Here is a 14407-nt window from a genome sequence, read left to right on the forward strand (position 1 = left end):
ATTCTCATGTTTGTATTGATTCAACTTCTAATCTTAGAAATGATAATGTTGATTTGCTTGCTAAGATTAAGGAATTGAATGATTCTCTTGCTAGCCTTAGAGATGAGAATGAGAAATTATTTGCTAAGGCTAAAGATTTTGATGTTTGCAATACTATTATTTCCGACCTTAGAACTAAGAATGATATGTTGCATGCTAAGGTTGTAGAATTAAAATCTTGCAAACCCTCTACATCTACCGTTGAGCACACTTCTATTTGTACTAGATGTAGAGATGTTGATATCAATGCTATTCATGATCACATGGCTTTAATTAAACAACAAAATGATCATATAGCAATATTAGATGCTAAAATTGCCGAGCATAACTTAGAAAATGAAAAGTTTAAATTTGCTAGAAGTATGCTCTATAATGGGAGACGCCCTGGCATCAAGGATGGCATTGGCTTCCAAAGGGGAGACAATGTCAAACTTAATGTCCCTCCTAAGAACTTGTCTAACTTTGTTAAGGGCAAGGCTCCCATGCCTCAGGATAACGAGGGTTACATTTTGTACCCTGCCGGTTATCCTGAGAGCAAAATTAGGAGAACTCATTCTAGGAAGTCTCACTCTAGCCCTAATCATGCTTTTATGTATAAGGGTGAGACATCTAGCTCTAGGCAACCAACCCGTGCCAAGTTGCCTAGAAAGAAAACTCCTAATGCATCAAATGATCATGCTGTTTCATTTAAAACTGTTGATGCATCTTATGTTTTAACTAACAAATCCGGCAAGATAGTTGCCAAGTTTGTTGGGGGCAAACACAAGGGCTCCAAAACTTGTGTTTGGGTACCCAAAGTTCTTGTTTCTAATGCCAAAGGACTCAAGACCGTTTGGGTACCTAAAATCAAGAACTAAAATTGTTTTGTAGGTTTATGCATCCGGGGGCTCAAGTTGGATACTCGACAGTGGGTGCACAAACCACATGACAGGGGAGAAGAAGATGTTCTCCTCATATGAGAAAAACCAAGATCCCCAACGAGCTATCACATTCGGGGATGGAAATCAAGGTTTGGTCAAAGGATTGGGTAAAATTGCTATATCACCTGACCATACTATTTCTAATGTTTTTCTTGTAGATTCTTTAGATTACAATTTGCTTTCTGTTTCGCAACTATGTCAAATAGGCTACAACTGTCTCTTTACTGATGTAGGTGTCACTGTCTTTAGAAGAAGTGATGATTCGATAGCATTTAAGGGTGTGTTAGAGGGTCAGCTATACTTGGTAGATTTTGATAGAGCTGAACTCGACACATGCTTAATTGCTAAGACTAACATGGGTTGGCTCTGGCATCGCCGACTAGCCCACGTTGGGATGAAGAATCTTCATAAGCTTCTAAAGGGAGAACACATTTTAGGACTAACAAATGTTCATTTTGAGAAAGACAGGATTTGTAGCGCATGCCAAGCAGGAAAGCAAGTTGGGACTCATCATCCACACAAGAACATCATGACAAGTGACAGACCACTGGAGCTCCTACACATGGATTTATTTGGCCCGATCGCTTACATAAGCATCGGCAGGAGTAAGTACTGTCTAGTTATTGTGGATGATTATTCTCGCTTCACTTGGGTGTTCTTTTTGCAGGAAAAATCTCATACCCAAGAGACCTTAAAGGGATTCTTGAGACGGGCTCAAAATGAGTTCGACTTAAAGATCAAGAAAATTAGAAGCGACAACGGGACGGAGTTCAAGAACTCTCAAATTGAAGGCTTCCTTGAGGAGGAGGGCATCAAGCATGAGTTCTCTTCTCCCTACACTCCACAACAAAATGGTGTAGTGGAGAGGAAGAATTGAACTCTATTGGACATGGCAAGAACCATGCTTGATGAGTACAAGACACCGGATCGGTTTTGGGCCGAGGTGGTCAACACCGCCTGCTACGCCATCAACCGGTTATATCTACACCGAATCCTCAAGAAGACATCCTATGAACTCCTAACCGGTAAAAAGCCAAATATTTCATATTTTAGAGTTTTTGGTAGCAAATGTTTTATTCTTGTCAAAAGAGGTAAAAAATCTAAATTTGCTCCTAAAACTGTAGAAGGCTTTTTACTAGGATATGACTCAAACACAAGGGCATATAGAGTCTTTAACAAGTCCTCAGGACTTGTTGAAGTTTCTTGTGACGTTGTGTTTGATGAGACTGACGGCTCTCAAGTAGAGCAAGTTGATCTTGATGAGATAGGTGAAGAACAGTCTCCATGCATAGCGCTAAGGAACATGTCCATTGGGGATGTGTGTCCTAAGGAATCCGAAGAGCCTCCACATGCACAAGATCAACCATCCTCCTCCACGCAAGCGTCTCCACCAACCCAAAATGAGGACGAGGCTCAAGTTGATAAAGATGAAGAACACAATGATGAGCCACCTCAAGACGACGGCAATGATCAAGGGGGAGACGCAAATAATGAAGACAAGGAGGATGAACAACCAAGGCCACCACACCCAAGAGTCCACCAAGCAATCCAACGAGATCACCCCGTCGACACCATCCTCGGCGACATTCATAAGGGGGTAACTACTCGATCTCGGGTTGCACATTTTTGTGAGCATTACTCTTTTGTTTCCTCTATTGAGCCACACAGGGTAGAGGAAGCACTACAAGATTCGGATTGGGTGATGGCGATGCAAGAGGAGCTCAACAATTTCACAAGGAACGAGGTATGGCATTTGGTTCCACGTCCTAGTCAAAATGTTGTAGGAACCAAGTGGGTCTTCCGCAACAAGCAAGACGAGCATGGTGTGGTGACAAGGAACAAAGCTCGACTCGTGGCCAAGGGGTATTCACAAGTCGAAGGTTTGCATTTTGGTGAAACCTATGCACCCGTAGCTAGGCTTGAGTCAATTCGTATATTATTAGCCTATGCTACTTACCATGGCTTCAAGCTCTACCAAATGGACGTGAAGAGTGCCTTCCTCAACGGACCAATCAAGGAGGAGGTCTATGTTGAGCAACCTCCCGGCTTTGAAGATAGTGAGTACCCTAACCATGTCTATAGGCTCTCTAAGGCGCTTTATGGGCTCAAGCAAGCCCCAAGAGCATGGTATGAATGCCTTAGAGATTTCCTTATTGCGAATGGCTTCAAAGTCGGCAAGGCCGATCCTACTTTATTTACTAAAACTTTTGACAATGATTTGTTTGTATGCCAAATTTACGTTGATGATATTGTTGGGAATAGTCCCACATTGTCTGGTGAGAGTGGAAAAGCATGGTTTATATGGTTGAGGGTGCAACCCCCTATTAGGCTAGCTTTTTGGGGGAGTGTTGGCCCAAGAGACCTAAAGCCCGCTGCTATACGTGCGGGCGCGTGTGTCGCGGCCTGACAGCCTGGGTGGGCGCGCCGTGTGTGCGGGCAGCCCCGACGGAAACGCCGTGTGTCGGCGGTCCGGTTCCAACAATTGGTATCAGAGCCAGGTTGGCCCAGTGCATTCTCAAGACAAATCTCGGCTCACAATGTGTGAGGGGGAGATTGTTGGGAATAGTCCCACATTGTCTGGTGAGAGTGGAAAAGCATGGTTTATATGGTTGAGGGTGCAACCCCCTATTAGGCTAGCTTTTTGGGGGAGTGTTGGCCCAAGAGACCTAAAGCCCGCTGCTATACGTGCGGGCGCGTGTGTCGCGGCCCGACAGCCTGGGTGGGCGCGCCGTGTGTGCGGGCAGCCCCGACGGACACGCCGTGTGTCGGCGGTCCGGTTCCAACAGATATTATATTTGGGTCTACTAACGAATCTACATGTGAAGAATTTAGTAGGATCATGACACAAAAGTTCGAGATGTCTATGATGGGAGAGTTGAAGTATTTTCTAGGATTCCATGTCAAGCAACTCCAAGAGGGCACCTTCATTAGCCAAACCAAGTATACTCAAGACATTCTAAGCAAGTTTGGAATGAAGGATGCCAAGCCCATCAAGACTCCCATGGGAACAAATGGGCATCTCGACCTCGACACGGGAGGTAAGTCCGTGGATCAAAAGGTATACCGGTCGATGATTGGCTCATTGCTTTATTTATGTGCATCTCGACCGGACATTATGCTTTCCGTTTGCATGTGTGCAAGATTCCAAGCCGACCCTAAGGAATCACACCTTACGACCGTAAAACGAATCTTGAGATATTTGGCTTATACACCTAAGTTTGGGCTTTGGTACCCTCGGGGATCCACATTCGATTTGATTGGTTATTCGGATGCCGATTGGGTGGGGTGTAAGATTAATAGGAAGAGCACATCGGGGACTTGCCAGTTCTTGGGAAGATCCTTGGTGTCTTGGGCTTCAAAGAAGCAAAATTCGGTCGCTCTTTCTACCGCCGAAGCCGAGTATATTGCCGCAGGCCATTGTTGCGCGCAATTGCTTTGGATGAGGCAAACCCTGCGGGACTATGGTTACAAACTAACCAAAGTTCCTCTTCTATGTGATAATGAGAGTGCAATCCGCATGGCGGATAACCCCGTTGAGCATAGCCGCACTAAACACATAGCCATTCGGTATCATTTTCTTCGGGATCACCAACAAAAGGGGGATATCGAGATTTCATACATTAACACTAAAGATCAATTAGCCGATATCTTTACCAAGCCTCTTGATGAACAAACTTTTACCAAACTTAGGCATGAGCTCAATATTCTTGATTCTAGGAACTTCTTTTGCTAAACTTGCACACATAGCTCATAAGTATACCTTTGATCATGTCTCTTTTATATATGCTATGACTAATGTGTTTTCAAGTGTATGTCAAACCAAGTCATAGGTATATTGAAAGGGAATTGGAGTCTTCGGCGAAGACAAAGGCTTCCACTCCACTCTACTACTCATCCTTCGCCGTCGCTCCGCATCACTCTCCATCTTTGGTATAATCTTCACTCATATGTTTTATTTGCCAAAGGGGAGAAAATAGTTACAAAAAGGGCTCTAATGATTCCGTTTTTGGCGATTCATGCCAAAGGGGGAGAAAGTATGAGCCCAAAGCAAAAGGACCGCACCGCCACCCTAATTTTCAAAATTAATGATTTTCAATTGGAAAATTTCAAATTGGTATCTCTTTGTGTTCTAAAGGGGGGGCAAGTAGTATTTTCAAAACTTGATATCTTAAAACCCTCTTGAACACTAAGAGGAGAATTTATTTGAGGGGGAGTTTTTTTGGTTAGTCAAAGGAAAAGCATTTGGATCAAAGGGAGAAAATTTCAAAACTTGAAAATGCTTTGCAAAAATCTTATTCATTTACCTTTGACTATCTTGCAAAAGGATTTTGAAAAGAATTTACAAAAGAATTTGCAAAACAAAACATGTGGTGCAAATGTGGTCCAATATGTTAAAAACAAAGAAACAATCCATGCACATCATGTAAGTATTTATATTGGCTCAATTCCAAGCAACCTTTGCACTTACATTATGCAAACTAGTTCAATTATGCACTTTTATATTTGCTTTGGTTTGTGTTGGCATCAATCACCAAAAAGGGGGAGATTGAAAGGGAATTAGGCTTTCACCTAGTCCCTAATTAATTTTGGTGGTTGAATTGCCCAACACAAATATTTGGACTAACTAGTTTGCTCTAGTGTATTAGTTATACAGGTGCCAAAGGTTCACACTTAGCCAATAAAAAGATCAAGTATTGGGTTCGACAAAAGAGCAAAGGGACAACCGAAGGCACCTCTGGTCTGGCGCACCGGACTGTCCGGTGTGCCACCGGACATGTCCAGTGCACCAGAGGACTCCGACTTCAAACTCGTCACCTTCGGGAAATTCCAGAGGCGTCTCCGCTATAATTCACCGGACTTTCCGGTGTACACCGGACATGTCCGGTGCTCCAAGGAAGAGCGGCCTCCGGAACTCGCCAGCCTCGGGAATTCATTGAAGCTGGTCCACTATAATTCACTGGACTGTCCGGTGTACACTGGACTGTCCGGTGTAACAGCGGGGCAACGGCTATTTCGGCGCCAACGGCTACCTACGACGCATTAAATGTGCGCGCTGCGCGCGCAGAGGTCAGGCACGCCCATGCTGACGCACCGGACAATCTACAGTACATGTCCGGTGCGCCACCGGACATCCAGGCGGGCTCAGAAGTCAGAGCTCCAACGGTCGGAACCCAACAGCATTGGTGACGTGGCTGTCGCACCGGACATGTCCGGTGTGCACCGGACTGTCCGGTGCGCCATCGAACAGACAGCCTCACCAAACGGCTAGTTTGGTGGTTGGGGCTATAAATACCCCCAACCACCCACCATTCATTGCATCCAAGTTTTCCACTTCCCAACTACTTACAAGAGCTCTAGCATTCAATTCTAGACACACCAAAGAGATCAAATCCTCTCCAAATTCCACACAACGCCCTAGTGATTAGAGAGAGTGATTTGCTTGTGTTCTTTCGAGCTCTTGCGCTTGGATTGCTTTCTTCTTTCTTGATTCTTTCTTGCGATCAAAACTCACTTGTAATTGAGGCAAGAGACACCAATCTTGTGGTGGTCCTTGTGGGAACTTTGTGTTCCAAGTGATTGAGAAGAGAAAGCTCACTCGGTCCGAGGGACCGTTTGAGAGAGGGTAAGGGTTGAAAGAGACCCGGCCTTTGTGGCCTCCTCAACGGGGAGTAGGTTTGAGAGAACCGAACCTCGGTAAAACAAATCCGCGTGTCTCACTTCATTATTCGCTTGCGATTTGTTTTGCGCACTCTCTCGCGGACTCGATTATATTTCTAACGCTAACCCGGCTTGTAGTTGTGTTTATTTTTGAGAATTTCAGTTTCGCCCTATTCACCCCCCTCTAGGCGACTTTCATTCACGCATTTGATTCCTTGAGGTAGGGACTTGAGCTCCATTTGAGTTGTGAACTCCATGCGTTGTGTTTTGAGCTCGAGTTGTGACTTGTGTGCGTGATTGTGCTGTGGATTTGAGTCTTGTGTGTGTTGCTCTCCCCTCCCTTACTTTTGTGCTTCTTTTGTGATCATCATTGTAAGGGCGAGAGGCTCCAAGTTGTGGAGATTCCTCGCAAACGGGAGAAAGACTAAGAAAGGAAAAACCATGGTATTCAAGTTGATCATCGGATCACTTGAAAGGACACCACAACTTGGAAGTAGGCAAGTGTTACTTGGCTGAACCACGGGATAAAATCGCGTGTCTCTTGTGTGCTTTCTCTTTGATTGTCTGTGCTCACAAGAGCTCGTTTCAAGCTACTTAGCCGTTCTAACTTTCGTAACTAAGTTTTGTGGCTATTAGTTGAATTTTACAAGATCACCTATTCACCCCCCTCTAGGTGCTCTCACATTTGCGGGCTCACAGACAAGCCTTGTATCCTGTAGTTTATATATACTTGTCAACAAATAAATCTTCATAGATAATCTTGCAGTAGAATGTTGAAGTGACCGAGTTTTTCTACAAAGTTATTCAATGAATCAGTAGTAAAGTAGGAAAACCATGTATTATAAGCAAGTTACTTATGTTTGCTACAAAATAATCTAGTGTGGACATGGACTCCGTGGCATTTTTGCAGGTCTCAAGGTATCGCCTTGATCCTTACCTTTCTGTCATTTTTAAATAATTCCTCATGTATATTGATTTTCAGAAACTTGAACTCTCATGGTGCCGACCTGATTCATTTGTGTTGGGACAACCTCTAGAAAATAGATCACACTGGATTATTTTGAATCACAACAATTTAGTTTCATTTGTCGATTGAGATAGAACCCTTTTTCCATTGTAAAGATCGTGAATAATTCACAGGTTTCGCTTTACTCAAATCATAATCTAACAATTATTTTAAAGCTTCACATTTATGAGTTGATGTAATTGATGACGAATTAACCTCATTACTATGAGCAGGACCACTAGATGGTTCTTCTTCGCTTTCATTTTCATTGCTTCTATTTGTGTTATAAGGCAGGCAAGAGCGCTCCACATTCATTAAGGCATACATTCGTAGATGGAAGCATAAGTGAACTATTTGAGTATTGTGATTTAGTGCTTGCTCGTTCGGTCAGCTTAGTTCAAGCGCATCTCATCTGGTCTCGGTCATTCAGAGGAGTATAGTGGCATGAATTTCATGCCTTTTAGCTCCTCTATTTTTTATTCATGAATAGTTTGATTATGTCAAAGAGGCTCTAGATTTGTTCATTGGGCAAGATTGGCATGCTTTATGAAACGTCCCGATGATTTTGAGTGTCAAGATCTTCAATGCTTTCATATTTGAGTCGACTAATTGCGCTGAATCTTGAACATGTTAGTTCCATTGTCACAAAGCTCAAACACTAGTGTTAGTGTCACCAACCCGAGATTATAGGCTTGACAAATTGCGCTCGAACCTTTTGGCCCTGGAATCTGGTGTGAAAGGGATTTTAGTCCCTCGCCACTCGCTTGATGTGGACTGATACAGACATGATCGAGCAAGTGTCTCTTCTTATCCTTTCATTTTTTAAAGAAAAAAATTGATTCTTTCATTTGTTTTGGTTATGAAGATTATCTATTCCATGAATTGAGCTACTAAAAGTACACTCTCTTGTTTCTCTGTAGTGGAGTATAGTGAACTACATCATAAGTTGTAGCATTCATCGATCCAGATCCAAACGCCCTTCCGACTCTTCCTTCTGCATTTGTGTGGAGTGGGGATTCATCCGGTCTTCTTCTCTTGCAGGTGAGGGAGCCCTTGCGTGCTTGGACTATTTGAGTTTTGCTTTTCTGTCATCTGTCATCCCTCGGCTCCAAGTATTTGATCCTAGAATTGATAACCACCTAGGTTTCTTTGGATGTTTTTTGCTGAGTTGCTTGGTTCATTGCACTCCCTTGGGTGATGGTGGCAGTTTTAGGCTATGTGGTTGGTGTGTGTATCGGGCATGCTTATTGGACATGGTACATACATTTTACTTTAACAGGGAAGATAATGCAGGTATGTTGCTTCAACAAAAATAGTAACATAACAGTTAGGAAAGTTTTCATTTGTTTTATTTATATGATCTATTGCACCCCTCCACACTCACCAAAAAACTGACATGCTTCCTGATATGATGTGATCTATTAATCATAAGATATAAAAACCAAACATGCTGCGAAGTCTTACATGACCATTGGTAGTTTATCTTCATAAATATTGGTTTCTTTTTTGTTTTATCATATGGATGATTTTTTTTAACATAGATCATTCTACAGTTTCCAAAATTCCAAAAAAACATTCATTGTCATGCAGGATGGTCCTTGCTCTCGTCGCCCGTACTTCCGCACCGCCGAGGACGCTCGCCGGCGGTGGTTGTCAATTGCCATGACATGATGTGTGTAGGGTCCAGCCACCAGAGTTGTTGTTGAATACTTGACGATGTTGTGGTTTCTAGGCCGAGGAGGAGAAAAAAGAGGAACATGCGTATAGACCTCAGGAAGCTCCATGAGGGTGAGCTTGTGCCCAAGCCTGTGTCCTGGTGCGCGAGGGTGAGTGAAAAAAATTGGTTGAATGCGAGCATACAAGAATGATTTACACATTTTTGTGTTGTGCTAGATTGCAAATGTACTTAGTGAGGCTGGTGCACCATGTGGGATAAAATCAGTTTGCCTTTATGGTGGAACTAAAAAGGAACCCCAAAGGAGTGGTAAGATAACACTAATTTTGTTTTCTTCTCAGCCACGGTTCGTATAATTGTATTAAATATTAATTAAGTTCTGAACTTCTGATATCATTACATTGACTCTTGATCTTGAAACTATCATTTCTTTGACTATGGATGGATAGTTTAGCTTCTTCATCTGCCATTTCTTTGACTCTTGATCTTGAAACTGTCCATGTGTAAATGGGATTGTTTTTCTTAGAAAAAAGTGACGCAGCTTTTCCAATCAACCTCAATTGATGTATACGAAGATCATGTACTGATGGAGAGCTGCCATGCGAGGGCGCAGGTTGGACATCAATGTGCTAGCTCCATGAGGTGAGACGAGCTTCGTTCTAGCTCTTTGGTGCTCTCGGAAGATTCGAAGAAGCTTCTTCACGAAGACGAGACATACCCAAGGCCACACTGACCAAGATGTACACGAAGATCTCAAGTGTCAGCTTTGGCCTCGGTTTCCTGAAAATCAAACCAATCCAATTATTATAGAAACAAGAAACATATAAAAATGATTTATTTGCTCCGACTATGCTGTTTGTGCAACTCTGTTTTTCTACCTGTCCTGTTTAAACAAGTTCTACCTATTTTTGCTTTAGTGCAATTTCTGGGAGATTTGAGCAATGCAAGTCCTTCGAATTTATGCATTCATCATTATTAAAAGTCTACCATGAGATATATGAAAACCGTTGCAACGTACGGGCATGACCCTAGTTATAGTATAAAAGTAAAACAACACAACCTGTATTTTATAGGTTATATCCATTTTATCATTTAGAAAATCTGTACTACACCTTAAGACTGGAGCGAGGGCGTCCACCACCCTTACCGTGCCCCCGCTCCAGCCCCGCCCGCGCCGTCTTCCTCCCTGCAATCCCGCCACCGCCCGCGCGTCGTCCTTTCCCTTCAATCTCGCCCTCGCCCGCGCCGTCCCTTCCCTGCATCCCGTCCCCGTCCGTGAGCCCCCTCCACACGCTCCCGTCCGCGACCCCAGATCCCGTGACTGCCGCCGTGTCTTCGCCCCTAGCTCCATCATCCCGTCGTGTCCCGCCGTGCCATCCTCCGCTCCGCGACCACCGCCTCTGCTCCCCTCGTGCCCAGCGCCGCGTCCGCGAACCAGCACCCCTCACTCTCTCTCCCGCCCGGCTCTCCTCGCCCAACTCTCTCTCCCGCAATCCCACGGCCTCGCCCCAAATCGCCGCCCCGGCTCTCGGTCCTCGCCCAAGCTCTCCATGGAAGGAGATCGAGGAATCCGCGTCCGCTGCGCCCGGCTCTCTCTGCGTCCGTAGTCTCCCTGGAAGGCGATTCCTCGATCCGCGTCTGCTCGCTTCGGCTCCTCCGTTCCCAAACCTCCTCAACCAGCATCTCTAGGGTTTTCGCAGCCACCGCCCATGGCTGCCACTCCGGACCGCGTCAATGCCGACCTTCATCGTCGCCTCGCCGTCGACACTCCACCGCCGCCCCAGGTAGCCAGAGGTACCCATCTGCAAAATAGCAAACCTTGAACAGATCGATGTGCATGATTCCTTGTTTTTTTCCATGATTTTGAGTGTTTCACTTGAACAGAAGTTAATTGATAGGTCGACAAGTGTAGCTCTATCAAGTTGATCTAATCCCTATGAGCTTTTTTTACATTATTCCGTACTTTGCTTGGGCAAGCTAGCTCTAAAATTTTGTGGAGATGTGTGAATTCCTTTCTGTTAATAATCTACACCGCAGGGAGGAATCGTCCAGGCACTAAGCACAAGGAACAGATGGAATGGGTACTCCATGGATTACCAAGGAAAAAACAAGCTGGTTTTTAGCCTAACTGATCCGAAATCATGCACAGCACAAGGTTAGAGTTCATGTTGATTGCACCCAAGAGGCAATGTAAAAACTGGGATTTCGAAATTGGGGGATCTTTTGCAGGTAGAGACTGTACGATAGTTGATTGCACCAGAAAAATAGTAGCCCAGGTATGCCGCGCCTTTTTAATCCTAAATCCCCTACAGCTCTGCTTTTGTAGTGCGTTATCTTTGCAGATTCCTTTTGTTGTCACAGATTAAAGGCATATCCCATGAGAGCAGAAAATAATATGTCTACATCTAGATGTCTATAGACATGGTGCATTTTTTTGGCTAAGAAAAATGTATAACCGTCTCTAGAAATAGTGCTACCCTGTGATGTACATGTGTTTGCAAGTACTTGTATGAAAGTGTAGAAGTTTAAGGGCAGCATTACACTCATGCCACCAGCATTTGAGTGTCAGAGGGGTTGAGATCTAAAGACATAGTATATGTTCTGCAGATGGGTAAGAAAGAGCTGATGGGAGGCAAGGACTTCTACCATGTGGAAGTACAGTCAGGATATGACCAAGCTTTCATCATTGGGGTGATGGCAATTCTTGACAGCATACATGGAGAAAGACATGGGACAAATAGAAGACATCTAAAGCTTTCCAAGGCAGATGCCTCCAGAGGATATCTACTCTCTGGTCATATGATCGATGCATAGATCACTTCAGACAATCAAATAACAGTAGTATACATAGAAATGCAACATGTAAGTATTTCCTTTATATGTCTAACAGTAGTTTACAAATATATTCCACATATAACCATATTAGCTTAATTGATCTATGTATAAATTATGATTATTAGAATAAATTTTAATTCCAAATATCCAAACATGGCCTAAATAAATACTGAATTGGACATTGTATTTAAATAGACAACATGGAACAAGAGCATATCACCAGACACACACTAGAACTCATAAAACAGGGATACTATGCTATTAGTCTCTCTTAAATGCAGTACATGGAAGCAAGGTTTATGATCAGATTTTTGTATACCAGAGAACACTCAAGTCTCCCAACTGCCCGCCTGCCGAGGTGAGCTCCGAATGCCTGCCCTCCACCTCTGATCTGTGTTGCGGCTTCGCTCCTGTGTGGAGCAAGTTAAATTTTTTTAACATGCCTCAACATAGATGTCGTCCAATTACGACTGAAGCAAAAAAAATATTGCAAGGCTAAACACTCAGGTCAATTGCTATGTCTGGGTAATTAGTTTTTTGTTTAAGTTTCATTTAGTCTGTATGTTTGATTTTTCCCCTTGCCTACAGACCAGCCTAGGTATTCATCACTTGTGAAAAAAAAGAATATCAGTGTTGATGGTAAAAAAGTATGGATGCTTAAAAGTCTTGCTCATTTCTTGGTAGGTTGGATGTGGCTCCACCAGCTCTGCCTCCCTACTTCCTCTACTGCTGCGGCTACTGCTACATCATCTATCGTGCCTGTTTTTCTAGGAATCTTAATGGCATCAGGCTGACATTTTGTTCAACTCATTAGGTGCGTCAACACTGAAATTCACTCTTACGGTCATGTTTTGTTATTGCATTAGAGTTTGCAGCATGAATCAGGGACATCCAATGTTGTTAGATCTATTAATGCGATGTTCTCTGTCTTATTTTTATCCTACAAGTCATTTCGAGATATGTGGTTGCTGATCAGATGCGGGCAATGTCAATTTTATTATTGGAATTGTTAACTTGACACTCATTCACCTTCTGGACTGAAAACCAAGACAGTACTGCATCTATTTAGTTAAACATATATTACTTGGCTGCTAACACAACTAAGAGAAATACTGAAAATCAATCCTTCAGTCTATCCTTCCATAGGATTTTAATTTGTGCATGATAGAGAGTTTTACATGTCAGAAATTTATAGATGTCAGAGAGTTCATTGCAGTTCATCTCCTTCACTGCATCTTGCATATTTTTTCTCTCTTTCAGCTGGTTACAGTAACAAGGAACCACCATTTTGATGCAAAGGTAAGCATCTGCATTTTACTCGAGTTACATGTCACTGCTACCCCTTAATCCCGGGGTGCCTTTGATTTGCGACATCCAGGAGCAGATGCGACAGGATCACAAGTAGGAGGAGCTGCGACGATGCTGTAGCGAGAGACATGGGTGCCGAGGTCGTTGTGCTGCGGTGGTGGCAGGACAGGAAGGAAACGAAAAAGCAGGAGCCAGGGTTGTTCAACAACGTGACCGAGTCGCTGAGGCGAGGAAGAGTAAGGTGAAGGCACTCGTCGACGCCTTTGAGACTGACAGAGCGTCATCTCGCTGCAGGAAACCAGCAAGCCTGCTGCTGCTCCAGCTATGAAAGTAGGTGTCGTGCCATGAGTGCTTCTTGACCTGCAGTGTGCATGATCACCTTTCTTGGAATTTTAAACTTTTTTTGGTTGTTAGTGACCGTAAAAGTGGCGCTTGTTGAGGTTTGCTCGTTCCCATGTAAACTGACTTTTCTCATGGGAGTTTTCATACTTTTGTAGTGCTAGAAAAAGGAAAGTCTGTACAGGTTTTGTGTCTATGCAAGGCTTGAGAAGTTGGCATTGTACTGATAAGTGATAAGTAAACAAGTTATTGTAATGATTTAAACTAGATTGTTTTGAAAGGAAATGGAATGCATAAAGCAAATTAAACTTTGTATTATGTTACTAATTCATGAAAAATGGTACTAAACTTCCGTCAACGTTTTTTATGTTTCTCATTTCACTCGCTCTATTTTTCGTTACAACTACACTGCATATGCTAGCATATTTGTTCATATAGTACTCTTGCTGACATTTCCACTATCACAGCAGCATTTCTACTACTATTTGTGTTTTTTATATAAATGTATTTTATCATATTGATTTCGTCCATGCAAGAGGATCTCTATCGTGTTTCGCAAGTTAGGAGCCGCCAAGCACCTGTTCGGTTTTGTGTAGAACTTCACGCTCCTTCCTATCCCAGATACTT

General features: G+C 43.4%; 1 protein-coding gene across 3 annotated transcripts; it reads left to right on the forward strand.

Annotated features, from left to right (window-relative positions):
• Positions 1-10438: 10438 nt before the first annotated feature.
• On the forward strand, positions 10439-14098 carry LOC118473601 (protein LURP-one-related 6). 3 transcript variants are annotated; one of them, XM_035963509.1, is made up of 6 exons: positions 10439-11082; positions 11336-11453; positions 11528-11574; positions 11906-12160; positions 12456-12491; positions 12818-14095. In XM_035963509.1, exons 1-4 carry the CDS (start codon positions 11008-11010, stop codon positions 12110-12112), a joined length of 447 nt encoding a protein of 148 aa, XP_035819402.1. In that variant the 5' UTR covers positions 10439-11007; the 3' UTR covers positions 12113-12160; positions 12456-12491; positions 12818-14095. The 3 variants fall into 3 exon arrangements, with proteins under 3 accessions (XP_035819402.1, XP_035819400.1, XP_035819401.1); XM_035963507.1 differs by having other exon boundaries at positions 10440-11082; positions 11906-12947; positions 13394-13432; positions 13512-14098; XM_035963508.1 differs by having other exon boundaries at positions 10440-11082; positions 12415-12491.
• Positions 14099-14407: the final 309 nt, after the last annotated feature.

This window comes from Zea mays, chromosome 10 (assembly GCF_902167145.1).
Source record: "Zea mays cultivar B73 chromosome 10, Zm-B73-REFERENCE-NAM-5.0, whole genome shotgun sequence".
NCBI lineage: Eukaryota > Viridiplantae > Streptophyta > Magnoliopsida > Poales > Poaceae > Zea > Zea mays.